Consider the following 15,184-nt stretch of genomic DNA (forward strand, 5'->3'; position numbering starts at 1 on the left):
GGCAGTCCTAGGAATTTGTCATTTGCTATCCAGACCTGACTCGGTCTTTCAACTACGCGAATCAGATAGCACATCGAGCTAACGACAGCAGTGGATAATACCAATAATCATGACGTCACAGGGGCTCAACGTCGTCCCACTTTCTCCACGCCGAGACGCGCCATTCTCGGTTTTCTTGGGAACATTAGACTTTTGAGTTTATATGCTTTTTGTATTGACAGATAAGGTTCGACAACAACACCAAATAGGCAACTTCTTGACTTCGTATAAGCCTATACACTCGAGGATTATTGGCCTTACTTTAGCTTTGCCCCAATACCAGCCTCACCATGGCGGACCGCCCGACCTACAGCCGCGCGCAGCTGGAGCAGTACTTTGACCGCATCGTGCTGCCGCAGCGGCAGCGCATCTACTCGGTGACGGAGCAACTGGCCAATGGGTCGACGACGGCGGTGGATCAGCTGGCGTACCTGACGCTGCTGGTCAAGCACCAGGTGGTCAAGGTGCCGTTCGAGAACCTGTCGCTGCACTACTCGTGGCACCGCACCGTCAACGTGCGGCCCCAGTTCCTCTTCCGCAAGATCGTCGAGAAGCAGCCCCACGTCGCCGGCGCCGAGGGCGAGCCCCGCCCCTGGCAGTGCCACCGCGGCGGCTACTGCATGGAGGCCAACTCCTTCTTCCACACCGTCCTGCGCTCCCTGGGCTACAACGTCTACCTGGCGGGGGCGCGCGTCCGCAACCCCGAGACGGGCCGCTACGGCGGCTTCTCGCACTGCGTCAACATCGTCACCCTGCTGGGCGACGACGGCGTCCTGCAGAAGTACATGGTCGACGTGGCCTTCGGCGCCAACGAGGCCGCCATGCCGCTGCCGCTCGCCCCCAACGCCGTCCACACCCAGATCGCCCCGGGCCAGATGCGGCTCGTGTACGAGGCCATCCCGCAGAACCTCAACCAGGACTCCAAGTGCTGGGTGTACCAGCAGCGCGCGCGCCCGGACGCGGCCTGGACGCCCGCCTACTGCTTCGTCGACTTCGAGTTCCTGCCCGAGGACATCGCGGGCATGAACCTGAGCCCCTGGAAGAGCCCGTCCTCCTTCTTCCACCAGAAGGTGCTCGCGGTGCGCTTCACGACGGACCGCGAGGCGCTGGTCGCGTTCGAGGCGGGCGGCGGGGACGACGAGGGGCCCGGGTCGCCCGACGAGGCGGCCGTGGCGGGCGAGCTGGACGGCGCCATCATCTTGGACCACGACAAGCTGAAGTGGCGCCGCAACGGCGAGACCAAGCTCGAGGTCGTGCTCCGGACGGACGCGCAGAGGGTCGAGGCGCTGCGGCGGTATTTTGGCATCGTGTTCGACGAGGAGGATTTGGTGGCGATCAAGGGGACCAAAGGGGAGATCAAGTCGTGATATTAAGTAGCCTGCAAATACCACATTTAGTTATTGATACCGTGTTGCGCCAAGCACATACCATTCATACCTCGTGTAGTCTCTTCTCGGTAAGTCTGGTTGGGGGAAAGAGGCCCATATCAGATGTGTTTGTCGCAGTGTTGGTACCAGTAATGGTAGCATCTTATGGGTGTGTTTATGCCTGCAATTAGAATCATGTTAGGTGGGTGTCGCAGCAATCAAGAACCGGGTGGCTAGGTTCTAGCAATTGCAGGCCTACACACCTGGCAAGACAACAGTGTATCGCCATCCCTTTATGCTATCAACCCTGGTGTCCAGATATCATTATATAGCGCAAATTGCCAATGATTATTCCCGTACGACCCGGATAATAGGTCTGATACTGCATTCAAATACAAGATACGACGAGTCGGCTTTAAGTCCCTATATAGTAGACATGGAAGCATTCAAAGCCCTCCTATCTTGATATCATAATTTTCGCCCAGTGTTACTACCCTATTCTCTGACGTCCACATTGATAACGAACATAGGCTAGAGTCAACGCAATATTGAATCCTTTACATTCCATGTAATCGGTCGTCTCGCCATACCATGCTACTTTAACTAGGTTTACAGATGATTAACACCTTGGATGATCTCACCTACGACATTAAAGTGGTTGCTGAAGTGATAGACGAGCTATTGACGTATCAGAATGGACACCACACCACACACTCTACTCTTATTCACGTCAGCTCGATTAAATTGGATGGCCTTGGAAGCACACATCTGAACGGGTTGTTAGGACCTCTTGTTGTGCCTAAGGAGGATCTACGAGTTGGAAGATGAAAATATGATATAAAGCCGGACATGGAGTTAAGAAGTATCTCCGCCGATACCCTGTCCAAGCCCTGCAGCTTCGTCCACTCGCACCTAACCACGCAGTTATTAAAGAAATAGACTTCTCCGATTTTGAAGGTATATAGCCCAGCTTGATATTGGATAGCAATATTATTTCCTGCGTATATATAGTAAGGTGTATTACTAGAGAATACATTACCGGAGCAACTCGTATAATAAATAAATACCTGAAATCTAATTATAGATAGGGATATTTAATAAAAGACCGATCTTATAATATACTTTAAATTTATAAATCTAAAATTCCGAGATTATATAATATATAAATAATAATAGTAGTTCGTAGTAGTATAAATAGATATTTTTAATAAAAAGTAACTAAAGTTATCTTTATATATTATTTATATAATAAGTTATCTATATAGAACATTTAATTATCTAAATATCTATAAAAGGTTAATAAATTATCTAGAATCCTATTATTAAATTAAATATAATTAAAAGAAATTATAAAGCTTATTAAAGAAATCCATTTCCCCCTTACTTCCGGTATAAACTTTATTAAAAAGATTTATTAAGAAGTCCTACTAGCTTTAGCCCTTAGCGCATAACCTCTTTTAAACTACTTCATTATCGTTATTATAAGTATTAGTTAAGGTTTTAACCGCGTAATAAGCTTAATCCTATCCGTATAGATATTAATAAGCCTTAAAGAGACTTAACGGCTTTATAAAAAAATTATAGCGGGTTTTAAAGAGTAATTAAAGATTATAATTATAGTTAGCTCTATAGATACTGAAGCGTATATAAAGGAGCTCGCGGTTGTATTATACGCGGCGACGAGTATATAGGCCGCCTCGATATCTTAATTAATAACGCGGGCGTGGTGTCGACGCACGAATCGGCGTGGGGCCCGCTGGACCGTATTCGGCCCGACCAGCTCGCGGCGCCTATGCAGATTAACTACGTTAGCCGAATTCTCACGATGCAGGCGCTACTACCGGCGCTCGTGGCGTCGCCCCGCGGCGGTTTCGTCGTCAATGTGACGAGCATCTGCTCGCACTTTACCACGGCTGGGCTTGGGGCACTGGGTTTCAACATCTCGGCGCTGGCGTCGAACCGGCTGATCGAGACGGCGACGAAGGTTTATAACAGCAGCGCCGAAAACAGAGCGGAAGAAAAGGGACCGGTCTTCTATTCGCTGCATCCGGGTACCGTTTTCACCAGCCCCCCCAGGGCGCGCCTAAGGAGCTTTACAAATTGGCCACGGACGATGCGGGCCTGTGCGGTGCTGTTTGCCTTCGGCTGGGTCGCAATAGACCCGGTTGGCTGAGTGGGCGCTACATCTCGGCGAAGTGGGATTTGGGCGAGTTGCAAAAGAGAAAGGCCGTGATTGTAGAAGGTGGCAAGCTGAAATCTCGTATGGTGGTGTGAAATGGCATCTGATGGAAGCTAGGAACAAGGAGTTGACTCCGAACGGTGGACACGTTGAGAATTTTATTCCTTTCTTTTCATATTCGATGTCAATCACCCTAGATGGAAGTCAAACCTTACACAATGTATGTATTCAAGAATGTGCGTGCGCGAATCTGTATACGATGTAGTCGAGAACACGCTGTCCCACCTCCAGTTTTTAATAGCCCCTTTCTCAACGCGACACGCGGCCGCGTACCCCTATCATGTCCTATCAGGTCGATGGCAAATCTTGATTAAACCCATTTGCTTTTACGAAGATTACACGTGAAAGGATTGATAGAAATTAACTATGAAACTCAATTCCCACCCGAGATAATGAACGATATATATCCTTACTGAAAGGTCCCCGCTTCCAAAAGAGTGTAGTTCTATACATGCCCTCTTTCCATTACCTAGCCCATCTGCATCACCGCGAATGTCAGGGTGACAATGTTCAAGACAAAGTTCACCGGGACGAATGCAGCCGGCAGGTCCGTCTTGTTGACGAGAACGAGCCACAGGACAACAAACCCCAGCGTCAGAAATGCGCAGATGCAGAGCCAGCAGCCGAACTTCCAGGGCGAAAAGCCCATGCGTAACTCGATTCCCCAGCCGGGTTCGCCCATGCGCAGTATCCGGGGCGGCGGGATTAGCTTCTTGGGCAGCGCCTGCACCGCCCTGCGCTCGCCCGCGGCGTCGGCCGGGTTCGCAAGCCCCTGCACTATCTGGGCTGCCATCAGCCGCATTTGCAAGTTCTCGGGCTTCGGCATGCTGTGCTCGTAGCCGTCCTTGCGCTGCGGGAGCTCGCATCCGTCGCGAAGGACGGACTCCCTGTTATCGCGGATAATATGAAACTAAAGAGAAGCAAAGTGGCATGAAGCGTCAGTGAAAAGTAATGAATTGCTTTTGGTCGATATAGTACACGCCGTGTTGCCTCAGTACTGGGAACCGTGGCCCGGACTCGCGTACTTACCTTTATGAACTCTACTTCGGTACAGGTTTTCCAGTACAACCCACGGAAGATCCAGCGCGACAGAATATTACTGCCCTTCGAATTCCGGATCAATTCGCGGACCTTGGTGTAGAAGGCCTTGTCGTTCCGTATTTCCTCGACTCTGGTTACGGAATAAACGCGTTTGTCTACTAACTCCCTGTATGGAGTGTCCATACAGCAGTAGATGGTTGTTGTCAGCCTCGGGGGAGGAGATTGTGCTAGGGGTCTAGTTCCACGTTGGCCTGGAGATCCTGAGCCTCCTGGTTGTCCTGGAGCTCCTGGGTCTACTGGCCGACCTCGAGCACTGTCTGTCTTGTATACCTGGGATGACATCTGTGGCATCGAGGCGCTACTGCTGTGGCCCGCTCCACCTGGAACGGACGTCAATGGTAATAGCGGCGGTGAGTTGGCAGCCTGGAGTGGCACGCACAGAGCCTTGTACCGTTTCGCTTCATCGGGCGACAGTGCAATCGACAGATCATGGGAGTTCCACTACGGTAACGGGGTTCATCAGTAAAGTCTTCTGCATGGCTCATGCAAGGATCAAAACATCTCCTGAGTCACTATACCTACCTTCCAGCTCACTATAACATCGCCTGGAGCACAAATCGGCGGTAGCGGGCGGAGCGGCCACCAGTCTACTCGGTTGCCCAGCCATGTCTCTACGCCACGCCTAAGCCCCTCCGATGTAGTAAGGCCCCTTATACTCGAGGCCGGCTTCAGGACGACTTCTCGTACGCCGTCATTCCAGGTAATCTCCGTGAAGTCCATCTGAAGGATGTCAGTTCGGCTGAAGAACCTTTGCGTGCAGCCTTGTACATCTCACAAATTTAAACGAAACAATTATCGAGAAGATTTGACTTACTTGACTTATATCGAGGCATACTTGTCTCGATGTGACCCGGCTTGATGGCTCAGCAAACATCTTTCGCAGTATCGGCTGCAGTTCCCGAGCCATATGGTCCTTCTTGCTTGCTTCGGAAATCCAATCGAAAACCTGGGACTTGATCTGCCGACCATCTCCCGCCAGGGGTTCAGAGAACTCGTCTGACGATATCTGAGAATCTGAAGTCGTTATAGCTTCTCTCAGCCTTGCTACACCTTGGGCGCCGCCATCACACATGTAGGCCAGCAATTCAGTAAAGACACAGCCAAGGTCCCAAGTATCCTCTGAGAACAGTGTCTCTGGCCTAAGAATGGTCGCTCGCTTTGGTGGCGCCGTAACATCGTAAGCTTCCGTGTGCCATACCTTGGATGTGGTAGTGGTCGATGATGCTGTGGTAACTTCGTCTCTGCACGTAGTCAGATCGACAGAAAGGCCGAAGTCCGCAATTCTCATCTTTATGGCTCTAGAATCTTCCTCCTGGTATAGGAGGATATTGGATGGCTTGATGTCCCTATGCGCAATGCTCGATTCGTGGAGATACGCAAGGCCACTGGCTAAACCAACAAACTGGTTTGCGAGGCTTTTTCGTTGGCCAATGAACGCATGGTCTCCCTCAATTTGTCCACGGAATAGCTGCCCCAGATGCCCTACCGCCAGCGGGAATACCAGATTGTAGTGTTTCCTTTCACCGGTCTCCTGGATGAAGGCTCCGAGGGTCTGTACCAGATTAGAATGGTTGATGAGGTTCACTTGTTTCAGAGTCTTGTACTCCGATAGGAATAATCTCTTGCTGGCGTAACCATCTATCCGTTTGATGGCAACCTGTAAAGGGTCAGCGAGGTTCCCTAGAACCCTGATACGCCATTTGAAATCATCCATGAGCTGAAGGGGCACACACCGCAGTGCTTCCTTCCTTTATCCGAGGGTAGTCCAACCTGTCCCGGGTGTATGTGATGCGGGCGTTGGCAGCGAAGACATCAGAGCCGAGAAAGCGACTGGGATGTCTTCTTCCTGGATATCTTCTCAGGATGCCCCTGAATCTACTTTGCGTTATTTGCTATTCATTTATATTCCTCTGCCTTGGGCAGACACGTTCTTAACTTTGAAAACGCAGTAATGTTATGAGTTTGCCATAAAAGGGTTGGAACAGCAGAGTCACAACATTCTCGCAAGTTATGCCCTGTTTCCTGACAGTATAGTAGGAGTAATAAGGTATGACTTGTGATATTTAATGATGGTAGCTTGCACTCATGCCAGGGATGGATAGTTACACTTCGCATTGTTTCACAGGTGACGAAACCCATGTTGCAAGTAGGTACATAGTTTTTCATGACAAACTGGCGCTCAATGATTGGCTACATTGCTAATCTCACGGAATGAAGCGCGATAGAATTAATACTATTGAGGAATTGAAAACAAACAAAATAAGAAAGGGCGTTATCCATAATTGTGTGCCTAACCTAATGGATCCTCGAAGGCCATAGGGCCGATGGTTGACTGTTCTGTTCGCCTTCTCTTTGATGCGCGATCACCTGGGCCTGAACCTGACGGTCCACTTACTTCAGCAAATTCCAATTCCACGTCGTCCAGAAAGCTCTTCATTGGCTCCAAAGCCAAGTTGAGGTGGCGTTGGGAAATATTCCCGCCAGATTCTTCGTCGTTGATGGCCAGAGCGGATGCGGTGCGGACGAGGTTCTTGATCTGTCTGCCGTTCAAGGGCTCAGTCGCGAGCTTCTCCAGCACACCGGTAGAATCAAGTTGATTGGCAGTTTCCTCTGATATCTTGCGAAGGAACGTTTTCCAGAGAACTCGGCGGCTGGCCTCTGACAACGATGGGTAGCGAATGGCGAGATGGATACGGGACTTGAAGGCCTTATCAAAACAGCCAACTCGGTTGGTTGTGAGAATAAGAATACCTTGATAGTACTCCAACATCCTGAGAAAAACTTTAAATCGAAATTAGCGAGACGATTTAGAGGTGACAGACACTATATCAAGCTTAAAACTATGAACACATGGAGATGTGGCCACAAGATTAAGTAAAGGGGGTGGTTACCTGATACAAGAGCATTGCGAAGTAGTCCGTTGGGCTCTCTCTGTTCAAGGAAAACATCTGCCTCGTCTATTAGAACCACAGCGTGCCACCTCTCGGCAATGTTGAAGGCTGCCGATAATTGTGTCTCTACAGACTTGGGCGTGGTGCCTAGTGTGCCGGCATCCAATCGCAGAAGAGGTTTGTTGCAATAATCTGCAATGCCCTCTGTACACTGTTAGTCCTTGTCGATGAGGTGAGCGTGAAGGGGCAACTTACCTGCTGTGAGGGTTTTGCCAGTGCCAGGTTCGCCATAGAAGAGGAATACAACCCCACGGCCTTTTCCTTTAATAAAGTCGTCAAACTGCAGCCGCGTATCCTCATGGACTTGTACGAGGGAACGAACATGATCCTTGTATATACTCTGTAGTATAAGTTCGTCGAAAGCGCACGAGTCTAGGTCAATTTGCTGCATGTTGTCGATGTGAAAGCGTCCCCACGCATTATCGCGGAGGGAGTATCCATACACAACATCAGAGCAAATGATCAGCTCTTCAGAGGTCATATTATTCGCTCCACCATCATCTGCAGTGAAGACCTTCTGAGATGCGGTAAATTTCATCCACAAAGACGGGTTGGCATCCTTGAAAGCCTTTCGATCAACCATGATACGAGACGTCGCCTATGAGAAATTGGAGTCGTCAGTGAGGGGTGTCGCAGTGGCAATTTTCTACATACCATGTGGTGTCGGTAATCAAGCCCGTCGCCGAATTTATCATTGTCATAGACTGGCGTATGTCCCTTTGACTTCACCACGAGTGAGCCTATGCCGTTGTGCAGACGGTGGTGCTGCCCATGAAGCTCTGTGAATGCCTTGCCTCTTACAATGAGCCGAGAACAGACGCGTTTAGAGTCTGCGACGTACTGCATTGGCACTAACTCCAAGTCTTTGATGATGCGGTATCCATAGTAGTATCTGATTCGGTAGGTCTTTGTTGTGTATCCAAAAAGGTCACCGTCGTAGTCGATGCGGTATCCGTGTACCTCCCAGGAACGATCGTTAACCATCTCCATGTTCATAAATTGGAACACTTCCTCAAACTGTTTCTGGCATTGATCGCGCTGACAGACGAGTACTAGGTCTTTTGGACGGAATACCATCCACAGATGCTCAAACTCGAGCGATGGCACGCCGTCGTCGGCCAAGAAGATAGACGTAAAGAACGCACTCGTTTCGTTGACAAATTCATCCCACATGTATGCGAGCAAGAAGTGAACGTGACGGGCGCCAACTGGATCCATCGGCTCTATAGCCATGCCGTAGTCTTGAAGCTCTTGACGGTAAAGGAACAATGAGCGAGGGGGCCCTGGAAAAACTATTGGATGTAGGTTTACCTCCATAGATTGGTATTGTGGAATAGCCGCCTTTATAGCAGCTTTCATATGCGGGGATTTGATCTCAAGTTGCTTTCTGCTCACTGTTCCATACTTATCCCATACTTTCCTAACAACAATGGCACTTTGATATAACTGTGTGTGTCGATTCTTGTCATGAAAGGTCTCACCCGCGGGCAATACAATCGTCTCGCCATTTGAGGTATAGAACTGGTCGAAGGTCTTGGTCTCTAGAGACTGGCCAGGTCCATCTGCGATATCGAGGTAGGTTTTTCCAGACGAGTTCGCGGGCGGTATGTTCCAATCAAGTGCTTCTGGTAAAGAGTGGGATGTGTCATGCTCCATCTGGCTTGTTTGGAGGGGAAGACTTGATAATAGATTGACTGTAAAAGGCTTAATGATATGTCCAAGTGAGTAATAAGATGAACCCTTGCTGCTGAAAGTTTAGAACAGGTTGAGACCCCTTCCATTCCATTATTATACTTGTGTGCTTTGTTCAGTGTTGGATTCTTTCTGGGAGCCTGCAGTGGCAACAGAAACTGCATTTGCTGCCTTACGGATGAAAAATCGCTCGGTAGTTGCCTGAACAGCCCCTATGGTGTTAAATGGCCGTTGGTCAACCGATTCGTTGAGCCACGTCGACATTGCATCACCCCCACCCTTGACTCCACTCGATAGCACATGAGTAGAACCATCTCTTCGTGGCCGAGGTACCGGTGTGAAGCATCCAGACTAGGGGGGAACACGGTATTTAGTAATGATGGGATTAGTTAGACACGAATGCACCTTGACTTACCATAGCGATCACCTCTTGATTGCGATAAGCCTAGGAGATGAAACCGTGTATATGTTTGACTGGTAACAATGCGGGTGAAGTATGATCGTCTCTCAGTTTATAAAGTATTCGAGATGCTGGACAAATGAATAATTGCCCTCGATAGACATTGAAGATTGCTTCAAATGGCGCTGTTCTTATAATACATTGCTCGAGAAACTTTGAAGAACTTTCAATTTTATAATCCATTGGTTATTTTACCATGGAATCAACCGAGTACCTACTACTAGGGATAAGAGGCATACCGCTAAGCACATTGCAATCACAAGATAGAATCTGGATCTTTCAAGATCTTTCATAGATCCAAGGCTTTGAACATACAGTAATGGCCGATGGTACGACACTGGTCGGCTGATACCTGTCCAGATCTTTCAAAAACTTTGCGATGTAGCAAAAGCTATTCAAGTAAGGCTTGATTGGAGACCAGGATGCACGCTCGCCAAGCCGTGGGAGTCTACCACGCTCGCTTAACCGCCCATGGTTGATATGGCAATAATTTAGAACTTTTAGGATCTGTTGGTGTGGGGGCTGAGAGCCTCTGGCTGCGTCGCTTCAGGTCAGCCGCCCCCTGCACTGGTGTTGGCATGGGCGGGGAGGATGCATACGTAGGTTAATACTTCTGAAAAGAACTTTGAAGAACTTTTCTCGTGTGAGAAACAGGTTGTTCCCTAAATGTCTTTCCACTGCATCACACCGAAAGTACGTACCTTTTGATGTATGCGTTGGCGCATTCAGATTGATTGGGAGGCGAACTGAAAAGTACGTACCACTCTATGTAGGCAACAAGCCTTGGCTTGAACCAGCTCTGTTGAAGAACTTTGAAAAACTTCCAGGGTCTTTGGCATGACCCTTACTCTCTGGTCTCTCTGTACTGCAAAAGAATGGCATGCATGTTCTTCTAAACCATCGGAGTGAGTATTAGCTGCCTTCTAGCTAAAGCAAAACTCATCAATATATATGCGAGTTTGCTTGACTCAATTCACTCTAGAGATTCGCGCCAGATATCCCGACATCCACCTAGCAGCAATACCTGGATTCAACATAATACATCGCGCCTGCCTCTTTCTTTCAATTCCCTTTTGTCACTTTCAACCAGTTGGCCGCAGCTGGCCAACTCGATGCACAGCATTCTCCTCCGTGTGCAAGGATGAACAACCCGCAAATACCAATTCCTTCATCATATCAGAATCAAGCTCTCAGGGGGGTCTACAACACTTCTGGTACTCCATCATCACATTCATACACAATGAATCTTGGGAACCACCAGTCCAGCCCAACTCATCAGTATCCGAGTGGACCGCGGGACACGAACTCATCGTCACACGGAGTAGCGTCTGACCGAATATCTAACAATCAATATGCAATTCCTCACAATTACGCGTCTCTGCAGCATGACTCAGAGGCAGCAGACACTATCAACCAATTACTGCCTGAACATGCTGAGTTAATAGATTCCCCAATGAGGAGGGGTGTTACGCAGAGAAGTGGTCGGTCAACTCGAAAACCAAGGATGCGCCAACCTCCCCAAAATGCCTGGGATCAATATAAACCAGCTATCAAAAGGTTATACATTGACGAAAACCTTCCCCTCCCGCAAGTGATGGAGGACATGATCAAGACCTATGATTTCAAAGCATCGTATGCCTTCCCCTCATAACACTATACGATAGACGCTAATAATAAGTTACCACAGTATCAAGATGTACAAGGACCGGTTCAGGGAGTGGAAATGGGCCAAAAATATTCCACAAAGAAAGGCAAAGTGGATGCTAAACAAGCTGAACGAACGCCAGCCTCAAAAGACCACATTTTGGTGCGGCGATTTGGAAATGTCAGAGGAAAGAGTCAAGAAGCTGGCGGATGCTCCAAGTCAAGACGAAGGAGGTGAGAAATTTCTGTCATTCACCACATCGTATCTCCCCTCGTTTAGTCCAAGATAATGACTCCTCGACACAGATCAAGCATACCCTTCTGGACCTACCCCAAGCGACGTCGAATACCACACACCATTTCCGCTGGCTGGAGACACACCACAGGCAATCAGAGATCTACTGCCATTAAGTAAGGATCCTGCTGATCACAACACTAGCTTGATAGTCAACTACGATACGGAGCCAGAAGGGTTCAACATTAGGCTCATGAACATGTCGGATCTTCACACCCTACTAAGATCAGCTTGTGAGGCAGTGTCTGCTGGGAAGTCCGAGGACGCCGAGGCGAAGTTTCGGGATAGCCTTGTTGGCTTCCGTCATCTTCTGACGCCAACTCACGAGGAGACTTTACGGGCTGGATATATGCTCGCCTCTTTCTATGCCAATCTGGGACGAATGGCTGACGCAGACGCTGTGTTGGATTGGATGACATACAAGCATGTGGACAAATGGGGAGCGGGACATGAGAAGACCCTAACCCATCACACGCGCCTAGTTAAGCTACTTCATCAGTGGGGTCGGACTGAACAGGCCGTCATCGCCTTGTTCAAATTGATGGATGACACCAACAACATGAACAACATGAGAGAAGGCATTGTTCTTGGCGACTTGTCTCGTGAGGAGAGATCGCTGAATCAGGACGCCATTCAACAGGTTCTCATGCGTTTCCCCCTGGGTTCCAGGGGCCAGCGACAGTTAGTCACCAGCTGAAGTTGCTGGAATTAGCTTGTTCAATATCCGAAGATGGGTTTGCGGATCTTCTTCCACAAATCATCGAGCTGTGCGAGGCAAGACCCGACCAGCTCGGCCCTCAGGTACTTCAAGCCCGGTGCATCTTGGCAAAGTGCCAGCTTTTGCGAGGCGAGCCTCTGAACTGCACCAACACGCTGTCCACGGCGAGGGAAACCGCATCTCGCCTTCTACGCCCAGATCGGGATTTGCCTCCACGGGACCTTGTCAATGCCGCCAGTCAGCTAGCCTTCACGTTTATGGAGGCAAACGAACCCGACGAGTGCAACGCAGTGCTGGACGCTATTCTCAATGCGTTGCAGATAAGGCCTCCTGATAGCGATAAGGAAGAGGATAGGGACATGCTCATGTCATTTCTCTGGGCAACAGCAGCTGACCTCAATCGTCTGCTAGACTGGAGCAAGGTGAGGCACTGGGTTGCTAGATGCTTTGGGATATGCATCAAGGAAAGAGGGATACGGTCTAAAGACGCGAAGGCATTTGAGAAGATGTTGATACACGATAGATTTGAGTACCGATCCGACCGGAGTGTGGAGGATATCATGGATTTATCAACGGGGCTTTTCCGGATACGTTTGGTTTAGATAGATAGGCGCTGGTAGAGACCCATGTACGTGGTGAACAAGTTACAGATAACGCATTGCAATATTATCATGATTCATCCCATTGCGCCAGAGAAGTCGCCGCGACGATTAGCTTACTCGATGTGCTAGCTATTGGCACATCAAGAATGGACATTAGCACTACACGCTCTACCTATCAATTGTAATCACTCTAAGTCAAAGCCAATGACTGGCCTTCAAATAAAGTAGCTGAAAGGTTTTTTATATAGCTCTTGAGACGCCTATGGAGAATTTGGGGGTTAAAAGACGAAAACATGCCGCGGAGCCGGACATGAAGTTAAGAAGTATATCCACCGTTACCCCTGTCTAAGTCCTGCAGCTCCGCCCACTCGCATCCGGTCACGTAGTCATTGAACAGACATAAGAATCTTGCAGTTTCTTTCCGGAATAGAAGACCCATAGACTAACTTGAAGTTGGGTAGCGATATTGTTAGCTGCGCGTCTGTGGTGTGGTGTGCTGCCGGAGAACATACTGTCGGAGCAACTCGCATGACAGGTAAATGCCCGAAATCCGGTTGTGCACAGGGACATTTGACAAAAGACCAACCCTATCATGCACCTTGAATTTTCACAGCTGACATTCCAAGCCTACGCAATGTGTTAAAAACGACATCAGTCAGGGGCATCATGAATAGGCTTGTTTGTCAAAGAGCAACCATGAGCTATCGTCACATATATAATGAGCCATCCACATGTGTTACTTGGCCGTCCAAACATCCTTTGTAAAAGCCTGATACACTGTCCAAAATCTTATCATCGAACCAACAATCACTGAAAGAAACCGTGGAGCCTGCCGGAGAAATCCACTTCCCCCCTGCCTCCGGCGCAAACTTCACCGAGAAGATCCACCAGGAAGTCCCGCCAGCCCTAGCCCCCAGCGCGCAACCCCTCCCAGACCGCTTCATCGTCGCCATCACGGGCGACAGCCAGGGCCTCGGCCGCGCGACCGCCGCCGTCTTCGCGCGCGCCGGCGCTCGCGGCCTAATCCTATCCGCGCGGACGCTGGCGGGCCTCGAGGAGACCCAGCGGCTCTGCGAGAAGGCCGCGGCGGGTCCCAAGGAGCAACTGAAGATCACGCTCGTGGTTGGCTCCGTGGACACCGAAGCGCACGCAAAGGAGCTCGCGGCCGCGCCGTGCGCGCCGGCGAGCACGCGGGCCGCCTCGACATGCTGATCAACAACGCGGGCGTGGTATTGACGTGGGCGCTGCTGCCGGCGCTCGCGGCATCGCCCCGCGGCGGCGTCGTCGTCAATGTGACCAGCATGTCAATGGGTGCAGGCAAGCGGTACAAGCGCCTCGAGAGCCACTCCGTCAGCACATACTGTAATGCGATGTACGGGACCACACGTATGTCGGTAGGGAAGTTGATGCACCATGGTTAGAACGGATGCCAGGAAGCAGTTCCTACTCGAGAACTCGGTAGCTTCGCAAAATGATCAATCTGTAAATGGCAGGCTGGGTACTGTACTGCACTGCACTGGTTACTTCTGGAGACTAGGCCTCAAGATACGAAGTCTGGAATATCATCCATGCAATTGTCGGCTCCCGTCCAGCTTCTCTGGTCGAACGGATGCGGATTCAATCCTCGGGCTATGGTAGACACTAACTTCCAGGAAACCCCGCTATTCCTGGAATGGCAGGTGGAGACGACATTGACACTGAGAGGATACGAAGTAGTGAGCAGAAAGAAAGTCGACATGCCATCGAGGTGCATCGTTGGCAAACTCTAATTAATGACTATTGGGTGACATGACAATCGGAAGGCTGTCCGGTCCGCGCACTGGCACGATGCCCAAAGCAGCTGCGACCACTAGCTGAGCCTCGAATTAGCGCCATTATAGTATAAAGACTACTTGCCCCCTTACGTCCCGTTCTTTAGTGACCCAATCTGTCGGGACACATTCCTCCCTTCTAACCTGCTTTTCATAGGCCTGCGCGCTCCCAGTCCTTATCCTGATACGGAAGCTCGCGCCGATTACCCCTCTTCCTACCGAATGTGGTGCGATTTCTAATAGTGTGTTAGCGCTCATGCTGCGC

At 49.8% G+C, this 15,184-nt stretch overlaps 6 protein-coding genes across 6 annotated transcripts; 3 read left to right on the forward strand and 3 right to left on the reverse strand.

The window, feature by feature from the left end:
- Nucleotides 1-329: 329 nt before the first annotated feature.
- Nucleotides 330-1,406, forward strand: PG998_002743 (uncharacterized protein; the record flags this gene model as incomplete). Its single annotated transcript, XM_066869561.1, has 1 exon — nucleotides 330-1,406. The coding sequence occupies one exon, from the start codon at nucleotides 330-332 to the stop codon at nucleotides 1,404-1,406; it is 1,077 nt and encodes a 358-aa protein (XP_066737976.1).
- Nucleotides 1,407-3,231: 1,825 nt separating this feature from the next.
- PG998_002744 (uncharacterized protein) lies at nucleotides 3,232-3,579 on the forward strand (the record flags this gene model as incomplete). Its single annotated transcript, XM_066869562.1, has 1 exon — nucleotides 3,232-3,579. The coding sequence occupies one exon, from the start codon at nucleotides 3,232-3,234 to the stop codon at nucleotides 3,577-3,579; it is 348 nt and encodes a 115-aa protein (XP_066737977.1).
- A 535-nt stretch (nucleotides 3,580-4,114) lies between these two features.
- On the reverse strand, nucleotides 4,115-6,460 carry PG998_002745 (uncharacterized protein; the record flags this gene model as incomplete). The annotated part of the gene is made up of 3 exons (XM_066869563.1): nucleotides 4,115-4,555; nucleotides 4,675-5,187; nucleotides 5,582-6,460. 3 exons carry the CDS (start codon nucleotides 6,458-6,460, stop codon nucleotides 4,115-4,117), a joined length of 1,833 nt encoding a protein of 610 aa, XP_066737978.1.
- A 576-nt stretch (nucleotides 6,461-7,036) lies between these two features.
- Nucleotides 7,037-7,516, reverse strand: PG998_002746 (uncharacterized protein; the record flags this gene model as incomplete). The annotated part of the gene is made up of 1 exon (XM_066869564.1): nucleotides 7,037-7,516. The coding sequence occupies one exon, from the start codon at nucleotides 7,514-7,516 to the stop codon at nucleotides 7,037-7,039; it is 480 nt and encodes a 159-aa protein (XP_066737979.1).
- A 335-nt stretch (nucleotides 7,517-7,851) lies between these two features.
- PG998_002747 (uncharacterized protein) lies at nucleotides 7,852-9,353 on the reverse strand (the record flags this gene model as incomplete). The annotated part of the gene is made up of 3 exons (XM_066869565.1): nucleotides 7,852-8,295; nucleotides 8,352-8,980; nucleotides 9,179-9,353. The coding sequence occupies 3 exons, from the start codon at nucleotides 9,351-9,353 to the stop codon at nucleotides 7,852-7,854; spliced, it is 1,248 nt and encodes a 415-aa protein (XP_066737980.1).
- A 2,000-nt stretch (nucleotides 9,354-11,353) lies between these two features.
- PG998_002748 (uncharacterized protein) lies at nucleotides 11,354-14,320 on the forward strand (the record flags this gene model as incomplete). Its single annotated transcript, XM_066869566.1, has 5 exons — nucleotides 11,354-11,481; nucleotides 11,537-11,727; nucleotides 11,800-12,450; nucleotides 12,501-12,928; nucleotides 13,877-14,320. The coding sequence occupies 5 exons, from the start codon at nucleotides 11,354-11,356 to the stop codon at nucleotides 14,318-14,320; spliced, it is 1,842 nt and encodes a 613-aa protein (XP_066737981.1).
- Nucleotides 14,321-15,184: the final 864 nt, after the last annotated feature.

Source organism: Apiospora kogelbergensis (assembly GCF_038363985.1).
Source record: "Apiospora kogelbergensis strain CBS 113332 chromosome Unknown utg000001l_segment0_segment0, whole genome shotgun sequence".
In the NCBI taxonomy this organism is placed as follows: Eukaryota; Fungi; Ascomycota; class Sordariomycetes; order Amphisphaeriales; family Apiosporaceae; genus Apiospora; species Apiospora kogelbergensis.